The following is a 16355-nucleotide window of genomic DNA, read 5'->3' as shown; positions in this document are numbered from 1 at the left end:
CATCTTTCTGCAATTTGCTGCCAATTTGCTCCTCCATCTCCTTCCCACCAGTTGGCCCCCTCTAGTTTGCATCCAGCAGCGTAATAGCTCCTCAATTGTTCCTTAATTCTAAACAAATAGATTCTGCCTTTGAACCCTTAAGCATGGCGACCCTTTCTACCGCTGTAACAGTATTTTTGATCAATCGTGCCTGGCCCACCCCCCAACTTTTATTCCCTGCCTTTCCTGAATACGTTGTAGCCAGGAATATGTAAGTGGCCACTCCTCCGCTTATTTGAGCCAGGTCTCCATTATTGACACTATAACATAATCCCATGTTACCACTTGTGTCTGCAGCTCACCAACCTTATTTACCAAGTATGTTAAACACAACATCAGGGCATAAGGGTAGGACAAGTTCTAATGCCCAATTAAATGTTCTATACACTAATGTCCGTAGCATAAGAAATAAAACAAGGGAATTAGAAGCGTAAATTGAGCTTATAGTGCATGACTTAGTGCTCATCACTGAGACCTGGCTACAAACTGGGCATGACTGGGAGATAAATATTTCAAGTTATAAGACGTTTAGAAAGGATAGGGACATTGGAAAAGGCGGTGGAGTAGCGATATTGAGGAGGGATACTATTACTGCATGAGAAAGAAGAGATATCAGTAAAGGTGAGCATGCAGTAGAAAGGCTTTGCGTGGAAATGAGTAACAGAATAGAATGCAAGACTTTGGTGGGAGTTGTTCATAGACTTCCGGACAGCAGTGAAAAAGTAACAGGATACACAGAAGCGGACAGGATGTTAGGGGTCTGGAACTCACTGTCTGAAAGGGTGGTCGAAGCAGAAAACCTCAACTCATTTAGAAAGTACTTAGATGTGCATTTGAAGTGCCGTAACCTACAGGGCTATGACCAAGTGTTGGAAAGTGCGATTAAGTTGGATAGCTCTTTTTCGGCCGTCATAGACACGATAGGCCGAATGGCTTCCTTCTGTTCTGTAACTTTCTATGATTCTATGTGTGTGAAGGGATTCGTTCAGTCATCACACGTGCTGAGACACCAGCGAGTTCACAAGTGACTGCAGGGGTTGGATTCTGCTTTTAATCCCATCCAGGACTGAACCATATTCATTCTGACATTTGGGGTTTGTTTCTGCTGATGTTAATAACCGCTATAACTGGGCTGGAGTTTAAGATTCTGGATATGTTAAATAAATCAGCTATGTTTTAAACACCTTGTTGTAGATTTTGGTCTTTCCCACCTGAGTGTTTAGCATCACCTGACTGGAGCTCAGAAAGCACAATCTGCGGGGAGGATCGTCCGGTGGGAACAGAACTTCAGCCTGGACACAGTCCTTCACGGCCACAGTGAGAGGGGCAAACGGCACTTTGGTCTTTCCCGTCGCTCTTCACTGACAGCAAAGTCACCGTGCGGCGTCCAGTCTAATAATGACTGTGGTAATTATTCTATGTTTGTTTGACAGTCCTGAGTCTACCATTTAAAGCAGGCGTTAACTGATTTAAAGTAAACCCGCTGAAAAGAAATGGGTTATCAGTTGTGATATCCGTGAAGCCAATGTTCCATTCCTTTATATGATTGATGTGCCTGATTTCCGACCGCAGGGTAAATGGTGGAATATCAGCACTGCTCAGCCGGCTATGATCACGATACATTTTCTTGCAAACCAAACACAGATTGAAACCCTGGAACTTTGAGGCGATGAATCCTTAGAGAAAAAATAAATAAGGGTTCGAACCATCAAACTTTCTCGCTAAATGAGAGCACCACCGAAACATACAAAGAGGTCACCTGCTAAACCAGCAATTCACTGAGCGAAACTATGAGATTGCAGCCACCAATATAACAGTTGTCCACTGTCAGTTTACTTCTCCAAAATGACAGGATTTTTACTCCTGCAAGCTTCAACCAACGAGCTGGTCTTCACTCCGGAAACAGCAACTGTGAAGTTCAGAGAAACGTGTTCGATTTCAGCGCGGTGACACAAGACCAGTGTAAAGCTCAGTTAATGAGATCGCCGAGTGGCGAGAGGGTGGATTTGGAATGCCTGAGCGCCTGCACTGCGCACTTTTCAGATCTGCTTGGAGCACCAATCCCTTCAATTCATCACTTACAGGGACAGTTCGATTCTCTGTTTCTTTTCCTTGAGGCTTGGTGAAATTTTAAAAATTGATGGAGACCAATGTTAAAGCGAATCTCGTCAGTGACATGCTCACAGATACAAAGCGGCCAGACTCTGCTTCAGTGAGATGAAAGCCCAGAGCGGTTTCAAGGTCGAATGCAATTGCAAGCAAAGCTCGTTCAATGAAAGTGGAAGTCATTGAGGTGCCTTTAAGTTCCTGATTGTTTGAAATGAACTTCTTCTGAAAGCGTTTGAGATTGAGGTGGAGTGATTTGGGGATTTCTTTTCCCTCTTTGCAAAAGTCTGAACCGCCACTAAAGAAAAAGTCAAGGGCTAAATTGGGGATTCTACGGGATATGGACCTCGAATCGAGAATTATACCCCGAACTCAACGAGCCCAGAAACAAGAACGTGTCCTTACATTAATGTGTGACGCTCACATTCTCTGAGGGGTCTGTCTGCAAAATAAAAGGGCATTTTGAAGAGATATTCTGAGCAGTTCCGTATTGGACCCCGAACAAAGTACAAACACCGCACGATGCTTTTGCTGGTCAAATTCACTAAACATCATAAATTCCACAAAAGCACCACAAGGAGTTGAATCTGTGACCGGAGTTCTTTAAGCAATTAAGCCACGGAGCCAATTCACGGGCACGCTTCTCACTTCCTCATTAATATCTGTGCTACACATTCTGTTGGGGGTTCAGACTGTTTTATCTTTGTCAATTTCATAGAAAATAAAAGCAAGAGTCGATCATTCTGCTCTGCCATTCAAAATGATCATGGCTCATCGTCCAGTTCTGTACCCTGTTCCCGCTTTTTCCCCATATCCCTTGAGCATTAAGAAATATATCTATCTGCTTATTGAATAAGTCTAATGACTTGGCCTCCACTGCCTTCTGTGGTAGTGAATTCCACAGGTTCACCACCCACTGAGTGAATAAATTTCTCCTCATCTCGGTTCTAAATGACATACACCGTATCCTGAGACTGTGACCCCTGGTTCTGGACTCCCCAGCTACCGAGAACATCCTCCCTGCATCTAGTCTGTCTCATCCTATTAGAATTTTATATGTTTCGATGAGATCACCCCTCATTCTTCTAAACTCGAGCGAATATAGTCCTGGTCGACCCAATCTCTCCTCATACGTCAGTCCTGCCATCCTCGGAACAAGTCTGCAAAACCTTCGTTGCACTCCCTCCATGGCAATGACATCTTTCCTCAGATAAGGAGACCAAAACTGCACACAATACTCCAGATGGGGTCTCACCAAGGCCCCGTACAACTGCAGTAAGACATTCCCTGCTCCTGTACTCAAATCCTCTTGCACTGAACGCCAACATACCATTCGCCTTCCTAACTGCTTGCTGCATCTGAATGCTCGCTTTCAGCGACTGGTGTACAAGGACACCCAGGTCTCGTTGCACCTCCCCATTTTCCCAATCTATCACCATTCAGATAATAAACTGCCTTTCTGTTTTGACAAAAAAACGTAGATAACCTCACATTTATCCACGTTATACTGCATCTGCCATGTTCTTGCCCACTCACCCAACTTGTCGAAATCACATTGGACCCTCTTTGCATCCTCCTCACAGCTCGCATTCCACCCCAGCTTTGCGTCGTCTGCAAACTTGGAAATGTTACATTCCGTTCCGTTCCCTCATCCAAATCATTGACATATATTGTGAATAGCTAGGGCCCAAGCACTGACCCCTGCCGTGCCCCACTCGTCACTGCCTGCCACCCGGGAAAAGACCAGTTTATTCTCACTCTTTCCAGTCTGTCAACCAATTCTCAATCCAGGCCAGTCTATTCCCCGAATCCCATGTGCTTTACTTTTGCACACGGTCCTCTTCTGTTGCACCATATCAAAGGCCTTCTGAAAATCCATGTATACCACATCCACTGGTTCTCACCTATCTATTCTACTAGTTACCTCCTCAAAAAACTCCAGTAGATTTGTTAAGCATGATTTCCCTTTCATAAACCTATGCTGACTTTATCAAATCCCATTAATGCCTTCTAATTGTTCTGTTATCACATCTTTTAAAATAGACTCGAGCATTTTCCCCACTACTGATGTTAGGCGAACTGGTCTTTAATTCCCTGTTTTTTCTCCCCCTCCTTTTTTTTGAAAAAAAAAGTGCAGTTACATTTGCAACCCTCCAATCTGTAGGAACTGTTCCAGAGTATAGAATTTTGGAAGATGATCACCAATGCATGCACTCTTTCCAGGGCCACTTCGTTTGGTACTCTGGGGTGTAGATTATCAGGCCCTGGGCATTTGTCAGCCTTTAACTCCATTAATTTCCCAAGCATTTTTTCTTTAAAAGTAATACTGGTTTCCTTCAGTAGAAACTTGGTTCCTCACATTTCTGGAAGGTTGTTTGTGTCCTACTTTGAGAACAGAACCAAAGTATGTTTTTAATTGTCTTCACTAATCTTTTTCTCTTGACATTTAGAGAAATTTTTACAGTCAGTTTTTATGTTCCTGCTTGTTTACTCTCATACTCTAATTTTTCCCTCTTAGTCAATCTCTGTCCTCCTTTGCTGAATTTTAAACTGCTTCCAATCCTCAGGCTTGTTGCTTTTTCTAGCAATTTTATATGTCTCCTCTTTGGATAAATACTATCCCTAATTTCTTTTTTATTTTTGTGCCAGACAGGAATCAATAATTGTTGTAATTCCTGCACATGTTCTTTAAATATTAGCCATTGCCTATCCACCGTCATCCCTTTGTGAAGTTCCCCAATCCATCCTAGCCAACTCACACTTTCATAATTTCCTTCATTTAGATTCAGGACCCCAGTTTCGGATTCAACTACTTCAGTCTCCATCTGAAATAAGGAATTCTATCATGTTATGGTCGCTCTTCTCTAAGGGAGCCCGCAAAAGATTGTTAATCAATCCTTTCTCATCGCACAATACCCAATCTAGGATCGCCTGTTCTCTAGTCGGTTCCTCAAAGTATTGGTCTCGAAATCAATCATGTGCACTCCAGGAATTCCTTCCCCACAGTATTATTGCTAATTTGGTTTGACCAAACTACATGTTAAATTAAGTCAGCGTGATTACAGTTGTACCCTACTTGCATGCGTCTCCTATTTCCTGTTTAATGCCGTCTCCTACATCACTACTGTTTGGGGGGCAATAGACAACCCCCACCGTTTTCTGCCCCTTGGTATTTTAGCTCCACCCATACAGATTCCACATCGTGATTTTCTGAGCCAATATCCTTCCTCACTATTGCGTTGATTTCCTCCTTTACTAACAACGCTACCTCACATCATTTCCCTTTTTGCCTGTCCTTCCTAAATATTGACTACGCCTGGATGTTCAGTTCCTATCCTTGGTCACCCTGCAGCCATGTCTCCATAATCGTAACTTTTTCATACCCATTAATCTCTGTGCTGTTAATTCATCGACCTTATTGCAAATGCTCCACACATTAAGACAATGCCTTCAGACTGGTCTTGAAGATTGCTAGTTATCTAGTATTTTTTTTGTACTATGGCCCTATTTGTTTTTTGCTCTTGTTTTCTACGCCTGCCACTATTGCTTCCTCGCTTTGTCTTGTTTCTATCCTTGTTTTTTCCCTCCTGTCTCCCTGCTCAGGTTCCCATCCCCCTGCCATTCCAGTTTAAACCTTCCCCAACAGCACGAGCAAAATCCCCTGCGAGGACATCAGTCCTGGTCCGGCTCCGGTGTAACCCGTCCCACTTGTACAGGTCCCACCTTCTGCAGAACGGTCCCAATGTCCCATGAATTTAAATCCCTCCCTCCGACACCATCCCTGCAGCCACACATTCATCTGGTCTATTCTCCTGTTCCGATAGCTGGAGAGACCAGCAGCCAGTGGTCATGCGAGGAGAGCCCAACACTCGCCAGGCTTGGCAAATTGGTCAATCGATGCAGTCAGGGAAGAGCCAATTCCGGAGACATGTGCCCAGGACCAGTGTTAGAGGCAAGTGAACCAGTCATTCCTGACCGACACTATTTTGCTACAAACCCACCACAGCTTTGCCCTGGATCTCAATGCGAATCGTTGGGGGCTGGAATTGTTTGCTGCAGCCGTGGGATGCTGCAAAAACAATTCTCAAACCAGGTACCAAATTAACTCACTGCAAACAGTTCAATCCAGCGAGCATTTGAAAGATAACGAGACCAGCAATCGTCTATAACAGGAGTTTATTATCCAACAAACATCGACAGTTCCATAGAGCTGCATTCGGAGCCCACCCTGCGGCCCTGCTCCATTTTCCACATAGCAGCAGTCCCGACCAACAGGGCCACGGAGAGCAGCGCTACCCCAACCGCTAATCCAGGAACAAGGGAGGTGGAACCAACAGCAGTATCTGTGGGGAGAAGCCAGGGTTAGATGGGCACCAGTTACTCCATCACGAGAGACAGGTGGAAGCTCCCTGTTTACCTTTCTCATCCTGGTGGATCCGAGCAGCCAATCTCTCCTCACCTTCCAGGAAAAGGATGGGTCCATCAGCGGTCACCAAGGCCCCAGACCGGTTATCGGCGCTTCTTCGCCTCTCTGGGGGCGAAGGAGAACAAGAGACAAGAGTTGATGGTGAATAATTAAATCTTCAGGTGTCTGCAAATCCTGAATCAGATGGCCTCATGCAAAAAACATCAGGTCCCTGGGTACCGGACAGAGTTTGGAGTTCCGACTATAATTGCAACTGGTTCTCACCAAACCGATTCTCAGAAGGACGCACCAACTGAGTAGAGTTTGCAATTGCTGCTGCAACAATGGCCAGTCTGGTCTCCTGTGAAGGAGACACTGTTTGATGCATTACTTTGACCCGCAGTTTTATGAGACCTTCAAATTGGCCAGTTGTCCGGCCCCGGGACATCCTTTCAGTTGCACCCTGAATTCCCGGTGTCAGAAAGAGGACAATTAGATGCTGGTTAAATGTTCTCCAATGCCAAGGGTGGACTACTCCGAACCGGATACGGAACACACCCGTGCGAACAATTGGAGGATTCTGCTCTTCAGCGGTCGGCAAGTAGGGCAGCTCAGCATCCGGGCAATGAGCAAGGAACCAGAAATACTTCATTCATCCCATTTCAAGGATCAGAGCGTCCTTCACAATTACTGACCTGGTGCCAGATGTGCTCAGACCCGCTGCCCTAGATTGCCATTCTAAATGGAAACCTGCACCGAATGCAACTGGGAAAGTTCCCAGAACCGCCAGATTCAGGACACTCCTCCTGTGCCCAGAGTTCGGCCTCTTGCTGAGGGAGCCCCGTGTTCAGATGTCCCACACCCACCCCTCCCCATCAGGGTTTAGTTTCTAGTTAGATTACAGGTACTTACTGGGGCTGCAGGGAGCCGTGCAGTTCTCTCGAGTGGAAGGGTAGCAAACCTCAGCACTGCAGTGGAAATAAACCTGCAAAGCGACAGTGCAGTATGGTCAATCCCACAGCTCCCAGTCCGGAGATTAATGCTTCTACAGTCAACCGACCAACAGGGGCCTGCTCACTTAACACCCAGGGAACAAGTGATACCAAGTGACCGGGAAAGAAGCACTGAAGGAAACTCACCTCCCCGGACAGAGCCCGGCCCGAAACTCGGTCCCAGAAAGCGAACGTGCTGACTACAAAACGATTATGGTGAGTTGGGAACCGCAAATGGGAATCAGCGTTTACCGGAAGGAGGCGGGTTTTGTAGTTATCACCAGCAAAGGGGCACCTGGAACAGAGACAGAGGGGGAGTCACACGATTATAGGTTTACATGAAACCAATTATACCAGCGTCTGGAACAAAATATCAACTTCGAAGGACTATTTCCCCAATCACTAACCCGGACTGAAGTAATGATTTCTGTATTAATCCCCGCCCATGTCGCCCCCTCCCCAATCCCCACACTGCCCCAAGCTCCCTCACTCGCTCCCTCACCTCTCCACCAGGAGGTCCCATCGGATCCCCGAATACGGCTCTGGGGTGGGGGTCGCCCAGCAGTCATTGAGCACCAGCACAAGGGACGGATCGTTCCGGTTCAGGACACGAACCTCCACAAACACGGGGTCCCGGAGCACACTCAGGATAGGGTAGTCACTGGCCACATACCAGCTCCTGTAGCCACCATCTGGAAAGAGAAAGATGAAGGGCGGGCACTATGGAGAGAGCCTGAAGTTGGACACTACTATCAGCAAGCACTCGTTACCTCTCGCTATTCTCAGCTCCAGAAGCAGGATCCCGGCCTCAGTGGCAGGCAGTGGTGGAGAAAGGGTGTAAACTCTGGGCTTCACCTGCAGATCAGACTCCTGGCTTCCCTTGTAACTGCACTGGACATGGAGCCTGCAAGAGAACGGACATGGCTGGAGAATTCAGCTCCTCAGTCTCCACCCGCTGAATGTACTCCTATTCTCACCTGAACGGGCTGTCCCGAGTCACCGATCCCAAAGCGCCATCCAAGATCTCAAACTCACCCAACACATCCGTTTCATACAGGATGTTCACCCCGTCCAGCTGCAAGAGACAGAAGACCATCAGTCCCGAACTGAGCCATTGATGGGACTCCCAGCCCGCAATACCTACCCGCTGAGTAGCGCCACATTCAGTGACTGCGAACTGAAAGAGCACAGTGTCTGCAGAGGCCACGGTCGGACTGCACTCAGCTCCGTCTCCATCCTTCAGATGGAGGGTTGTTAGGTTTACAGGAGGCAGCGTCAAATCCTTGGAGATCGCGATCAGGACCCGCCCATCCTTGGTGCAGACTGCAAGAGAGGCAATGAAAGGCGGTTAGTTGCCCCACGGGGTGGGTCAAGGGAAACGTTACCGAGAGGGGGACAAATCCCACCCATGTTTAAATTTCTATCCCACCCCATTATCTGTCTAATGGAAACCAGTGGACGAACTACAGCTCATCACCGCGCTGCTTGGAATTAAATTGCCCGCATCTCCGATAGAAATCAAATATCAAATCCAAATGGTCAGTGGCAGCAGGGGCCACAGTGTGACTCCCAAGTTATCGAGCAACAGTAGAATGATTCGAACTCCAGATACTGGGTCAAAGGGCGATTAACTATTGCCCTTTCTATATCTGATTAACAGCCACCCCCCAATCCCACCATCAAATCTACTCTGCGGGATTGGAAGCTCCCAATCCCACCACCGGTTCTGCTCTCCAGACTGGAAACGTTTGAATTTCGAACTGGCGTTGTAGGACAAGGAGAGAGATGAAACTGTCCAGAGAAACCGCGTGCAGCTGGATTGCGGGTGACACAGGAAAGTCCTGGCCCAGAATAGAGACGGACCAAGAATACACCCACCTGGCAAATTGTCCAGTGAATAGAAACACGGCGGCGCATCTCGATTCCCCGCATCGAAGCAGCAGCCTCTCTGCAAACACTCACTAACTTTCATGCCCGGAAATCCGCAGTCTTTGCGGTTTTTAGGAGACAACCAACATTTATCGGCGGGGGAAAGAAAAGAGGGCGGCTGAGCTGAACAGATTACAACAAATAACAAAACAAGACTCCCCAACCCCTCCATTATAACAAGCGAACTCTCCTAAGTAAGTGATAAGGGAAAGCCGGCTTCCCCTTTTTATAGCAGCGCTGTTTAACCCGCAGTAACGGAATGTCCCAATCAGCCTGAGGCAGAGTCCGTGGCCCACGAGCTCCCGAACATCAACCCGCATTCGCACGGCTCACACGGATGGGCCTGTTTTTAATGGCAGAATAAAGGTGAGACTGGGTCCAACGACAACTTTATTTCTTCATCACAACCAAACTGGAACCAAATCGCATTATTTGTTTTTTTTTTGCTTTTTCTTTTTTTTTTAGAACCAACGTCACCTTTAATAGTTTATTAAAAATAGGCCCCATCTCCGTGTGACCGGTGGGAATGCGGGTTTTTTTTAATACTAATTAATAAACAGAGTGAAATCAATATGTTATTGTCCAGATACGGTACGGTAGCAGAGTGGTGATGTTACTGAAATAGTAATCCAGCAGGCCTGGCTGAATAATTCTCCAAATCATAAGTTCAAATCCCGCCACGGCAGCTGAGGAATTTAATTTCAATTAATTAAATAAAATCTGGAATTAAAATACTGGTATCAGTAATGGGTTGCTATGAAACTACCGGATTGTCGTGAAAACACATCTGCTTCACGAATATCCTTCAAAGAAGGAAACCTGCCGTCCTGACCCGGTCTGGCCGATATGTGACTCCAGACCCACAGCAATGTGGTTGATTCTTAATTGCCCTCTGAAATGGCCCAGCAAGCAACTCAGCTGTATAAATCCAGCTGAAAAAAAAGTCATTAAAAGAATTAAACCGGACGGACCACTCGGCACGGGACACGACAAAGGTCAAAACAAGCCCAGCAACCCTGCAAAGCCCTCCTCACTGACATCTGGAGACTTGTGCCAAAATTGGGGGAGCTGTCCCACAGACGAGTCAAGCAAGAGCCTGACACAGCCATGCTCACAGAATCATGCTTTTCAGCCAACGTCCCAGATTCTTCCATCACCATCCCTGGGTATGTCCTGTCCCACCGGCAGGACAGATCCGACCAGAGGTGGCGGTACAGTGATATACAGTCAGGAGGGAGTGGCCCTGGGTAGTCCTCAACATTGACTCTGGACCCCATGAAAACTCATGGCATTCGGTCAAACATGGGCAAGGAAACCTCCTGCTGATTACCAGCTACCGTCCTCCCTCAGCTGATGATATCAGTTATCCTCCATGTTGAGCACCACTTGGAGGAAGCAATGAGGGGAGCAGGGGCACAGGTTGTACTTTGGGTGAGAGACTTCAATGTCCACTACTGACCGAGCTGGTCGAGTCCTGAAGAATACAGCTGCGAGAGTGGGCCTGCATTAGGTGTTGAGCGAACCAACACGATGGAAAAACTTACTTGACCTCGTCCTCACCAATCTACCTGTCGCAAATGCATCTGTTCCATAACACCACTGCACAGTCGTCATGGTGACGAAGTCCCGTCTTCGCACTGAGGATACCATCCAACGTGTTGTGTGACACGACCATTGTGATAAATGGGATAGATGCAGAACAGATCCAGCAGCTCAAAACTGGGCATCCATGAGTTGCTGTGGGCCATCAGCAGCAGCACAATCTGTAATCTCATGGATCGGCATATCCCTCACTCTACCATTACCAACAAGCCAGTGGATGAACCCTGGTTCAATGAGGAGTGTAGAAGAGCATGCCAGGAGCAACACCAGGCGTCCAAATAATGAGGTTTCAACCTGGTGAAGCGACAACTCAGGACTACATGCAAGCTGAACAGCGGAAGCAACATGCTATCGACAGAGCTAAGCGATTCCACAACCAACGGATCAGATCAAAGCTCTGCAGTCCTGCCACATCCAGTCGTGAATGGTGGTGGATAATTAAACAAGTCATGGGAGGAGTAGGCCCTGTAAACCTCCCCATCCTCAATGATGGCAGAGCCCAGCACGTGAGTGCAAAAGACAAGGCTGGAGCGTTTGCAACCATCTTCGGCCAGAAGTGCAGTGTGGATGATCCATCTGGGCCTCCTTCCGATATCTCCAAAATCACAGAAGCCAATCTTCAGCCACCTCGATTCACTCCACGTGATATCAAGGAACGGCTGGAGTGCACTGGATACAGCAAAGGCGATGGGCCCGGACAACATCCCGGCTGTCGTGCTGAAGTCTTGTGCTCCATAACTAGCCGCCCCTCTCGCCAAGCTGTTCCAGTACAGCTACAAGACTGGCATCTACCCGACAATGTGGAAAATTGCCCAGGTATGTCCTGTCCAAAAAAGCAGGACAAATCCAATCCGGCCAATTACCGCCCCATTTGTCTACTCTCGATCATCAGCAAAGTGATGGAAGGTGTCGTCGACAAGCGGCACTTACTCACCATTAACCTGCTCACCGATGCTCGTTTGGGTTCCGCCAGGACCACTCAGCTCCAGACATCATTACAGCCTTGGTCCAAACATGGACAAAAGAGCTGAATTCCAGAGGTGAGGTGAGAGGTACAGACCCTTGATATCAAGGCAGCATTTGACCGAGTGTGGCACCAAGGAACCCTAGTAAAATTGAAGTCAATGGGAATCAGGGGAAAACTCTCGAGTGGCTGGATTTATACCTAGCACAAAGGAAGATGGTAGTGGTTGTTGGAGGCCAATCATCTCAGCCCCAAGACATTGTTGCAGGAGTTCTTCAGGACAGTGCATTAGGTCCAACCACCTTCAGCTGCTTCATCAATGACCTTCCCTCCATCATAAGGTCAGAAAGGGTGACGTTCGCTGATGATTGCACAGTGTTCAGTTCCATTCGCAATCCCTCAAATAATGAAGCAGTCCGAGCTCGCAGTCAGCAAGACCTCGACAACATCCAGGCTTGGGCTGATAAGTGCCAAGTAACATTGGCGCCAGACAAGTGCCAGGCAATGACCATCTCCAACAAGAGAGAGTCGAACCACCTCCCCTTGACATTAAACGGCATTACCATCGCCGAATCCCCCATCATCAACATCCTGGGTTCACCATTGATCAGAAACTTAACTGGACCATCCATATAAATAGTGCGGCTACAAGAGCAGGTCAGAGGCTGGGTATTCTGCAGAGAGTGACTCACGTTCTGACTCCCAAAGCCTTTCCCCATATACAAGGCACAAGTCAGGAGTGTGATGGAATACTATCCACTGGCCTGGATGTGTGCAGCTCCAACAACACTCAAGAAGCTCGACACCATCCAGGACAAAGCCGCCCGCTTGATTGGCACCCATCCACCACCCTAAACATTCACTCCCTTCACCACCGACCCACAGTGGCTGCAGTGTGTACAATCTTTGGGATGCACTGCAGCAATTCGCCAAGGCTTCTTCGACAGCACCTCCCAAACCTACGACCTTTTCCACCAAGAATGACAATGGCAGCAGGCACATGTGAACAATACCACCTGCACGTTCCCCTCCAAGTCACACACCATCCCGACTTCGAAATATATCGCCGTTCCTTCATCACTGCTGGGTGAAAATACTGGAACTCCCTACCTAACAGCAGTGTGGGAGAACCTTCACCACACGGACTGCAGCGGTTCAAGAAAGCGGCTCACCACCACCACTCAAGGGTGATTAGGGATGGGCATCAAATGCTGGCCTCGCCAGCGACGCCCACATCCCATGAACGAATATATATTAAAATACTTAAATACTGTGGCTACAATAGCAGGTCAGAGGCTGGGCATTCTACGGCGAGTGACTCAGCTCATGACTCTCCAAAATCTTTCTAACATCTACAAGGCACAAGTCAGGACTGTGATGGAATACCCTCCACATGCCTGGACGAATGCATCTTCAACAACAATCAAGAAGCTAGGCACCATCCAGGACAAAGCAGCCCGATTAATTGGCACCCTATCCACCATCTTTAACATTCACTCCCTCCAGCGCACCGTGGCTGCAGTGTGTACCATCTACAAGATGTACTGTAGCAATGCAATTCGCCAAGGCTTCTTCGACAGCACCACCCAAACCCGCGACCTCTACCAGCTAGAAGGACAAGAGCAGCAGGCGCATGGGAACAACACCACCTGCACGTTCCCCTCCAAGTCACACATCATGCTCACTTGGCGCTGGGTCAAAATCCTAGAACTACCTGCCGAACTGCACTGTGGGAGAACCTTCACCACACGGACTTCAGCGGTTCATGAAGACGGCTCACCGTCACCTTCTCAAGGCAAATTCGGGATACACAATAAATGCTGGCATTGCCAGCGACGGTCACTTCCCATGAAATCATAGATTTCGGAGAAAGGTTGCAGCACGGAAGGAGGCCATTCGGCTCTTTATAACAGCAATCCAGCTCGTCCCACTCCCCCACCGTTTCCCCGTAGCTGTGCAATTCTTTTCCTTTCAAGTAATTATCCAGTTCCTGTTTGAAGGCCATGATTGAATCTGCCTCCACCACCCCCTCGGGCAGTGCATTCCAGGTCCTAACCATTCGCTGTGTAAAGAAGTTTTTCCTCATGTCACCTTTGGTTCTTTTGCCAGTCACCTGAAATCTATGTCCTCTGTTTCTTGACCCTTCTGCCAATGAGAACAGTTTCTCTCCATTTATTCTGTCTAGACCCATCATCATTTTGAATACCTTAATTAATTCTACTCGCAACCGTCTCTGTTCCAAGGAGAACAACGCAACTTCTCCAGTCTATCCAAGTAACTAAAGTCTCTCATCCCTGGAATCATTCCAGTAAATCTTTTCTGCACCCTCTCGAAGGCCTTCACATTTTTCCTAAAGTGCGGTGCACAGAACTGGACACAATACTCCAGTTGTGGCCAAACCAGTGTTTGATAAAGGTTCATCATAACGTCCATGCTTTTTTACTCTATGCCTCTATTTATAAAGCCCAGGATCCCGTATGATTTTTAACGGCTTTCTCAACCTGCTCTGCCACCTTCAAAGATTTGTGCACATAAACCCCCAGAACTCTCTGAACCTGTGCCCCTTTTAGATTTGTGCCCTGTAGTTTATATTGCCTCTCCTCGTTCTTCCTACCAAAATGTATCACTATGCATGTTTCTGCGTTAAATTTCATCTGCCATGTGTCCGCCATGCAGCCAGTCTGTCTATCACCTCTGGAGGTGAATCACTATCCTTCACAGTGTTTACCGCCATTCCAAATTTTGTGTCATCTGCAAATTTTGAAGTTGTGCCCAGTACACCCAAGTCCAAGTCATTAATATATATGAAGAAAAGCAGTGGTCCCATCACTAACCCCTGGGGTACACCACTGTACACCTCCCTCCAGTCCACAAAACAACCGCTCACCACTACTTTCTGTTTCCTGTCCCTTAGCCAATTCTATATCTATGTTTCTATTGCCCCCTTTATCCATGGGCCGCAATCTTCCTGATAAGCCTACAGTGGGGCACTTTATTAAATGCCTTTTCAAAGTCTATATACATCGTATCAACTGCATTGCCTTCACCTACCCTCTCTGTTATCTCATCAAAATATTCCATCAGGTTAGTTAAACTCGTTTTGCCTTTAACTAATCCGTGCCGGCTTTCCCTAATCAATCCACACTCGTCCAAGTGATTGTGAATTCTGTCCCGGATTATCGTTTCTAAAAGTTTCCCCAACACTGATGTTACCTGACTGGCCTCTTGTTGCTGGGATCACCCTTGCACTCTTTCTTGAACAAGGGTGTAACATTTGCAATTCTCCGCTCCTCTGCACCACTGCCGTATCTTTGGATATTTGGATGATTATGGCCAGTACCTCTGCAATTTCCCCTCTTACTTACATCAGCAACCTAAGATGCATCCCATCCGGATCGGGTGACTTATCTACTTTAAGTGCAGATAGCCTTTCAAGTACCTCTTTTTTTATCAATGTTTCGCCCATCTGGTATCTCAACTATATCTTCCTATAATGTAACTCTGGCAGCATCTTCATCTTCGGTAAAGACAAATGCAAAGTATTCATTTAGTCCCTGAGCCACCCACTCTGCCTCCATGAGTAGATCTCCTTTATGGTCACTAATCAGAGTAGGGCTCTTACGACCCGTTTAATGTTTACATGCCTGTGGAAGACTTTTGGATTCCCTTTTATGTTGGCCTCCAGTCTATTCTTATAATCTCTCTTTGACCCTCTTATTTCCTCTTTCACATCCCCTCTGAACTTTCTATATTCTGCCTGGTGAATGAATACATAAAAAAAAAAGTTAGGATTTCCGTCAGCCTGAAACAAAAAGTTATTAGTTGATTAATGGCGATTTGAACAACTATTCGTCTTTTTTTCAGAGTTTAATGAGTATTGCGAAATTAATACAGTAAACTATTTTGTAGAAGTTAATCCACTGAACGGGAAAGGGACCCGTCTCCCACACTGAGAGCATTTGCAGAAGGCAGCTATCATCTGAGGGTTTCCTATAAGATTGTGTGTAACAGCGTTTCTGTAGTGTAGTGGTTATCACATTCGCCTAACACGCGAAAGGTCCCCGGTTCGAAACCAGGCAGACACATTTTGAAAACGTTACCCACTAAAATTCAATCAGTGTGAAAAAAGCAAGAATTCAGTCTATCGTTCAATGTGAATAAAATACCACACCTCACAGAACAGGTATATTTTCCATTCTCTGTGTAGTTCAATACAAACTCAAACACTACACATATACAGACAGTGTTTCACACTCACTCACGTTTCCTGAACTGACGGTGCAGAAAGCCCCTCTCAAAGCTGCACATTGCGAATAAT

General features: G+C 47.0%; 1 protein-coding gene and 1 non-coding gene across 2 annotated transcripts; one reads left to right on the top strand and one right to left on the bottom strand.

Moving 5' to 3' along the window:
* Positions 1 to 5996: 5996 nt before the first annotated feature.
* Positions 5997 to 8620, bottom strand: LOC137335558 (zona pellucida sperm-binding protein 4-like; the record flags this gene model as incomplete). Its single annotated transcript, XM_068000874.1, has 6 exons — positions 5997 to 6488; positions 6563 to 6676; positions 7690 to 7837; positions 8045 to 8234; positions 8313 to 8446; positions 8520 to 8620. Coding segments are annotated over 5 exons (615 nt in total), but the record flags the coding sequence as incomplete, so codon positions are not given.
* Positions 8621 to 16049: 7429 nt separating this feature from the next.
* Positions 16050 to 16122, top strand: trnav-aac (transfer RNA valine (anticodon AAC)). The gene has a single exon. It is a non-coding gene; the product is annotated as a tRNA-Val (tRNA).
* Positions 16123 to 16355: the final 233 nt, after the last annotated feature.

Source organism: Heptranchias perlo, chromosome 20, assembly GCF_035084215.1.
Source record: "Heptranchias perlo isolate sHepPer1 chromosome 20, sHepPer1.hap1, whole genome shotgun sequence".
NCBI classification, from domain to species: domain Eukaryota; kingdom Metazoa; phylum Chordata; class Chondrichthyes; order Hexanchiformes; family Hexanchidae; genus Heptranchias; species Heptranchias perlo.
Note: the sequence above shows the minus strand (reverse complement) of the source record. Positions and strands in the feature narration are given on the sequence as shown.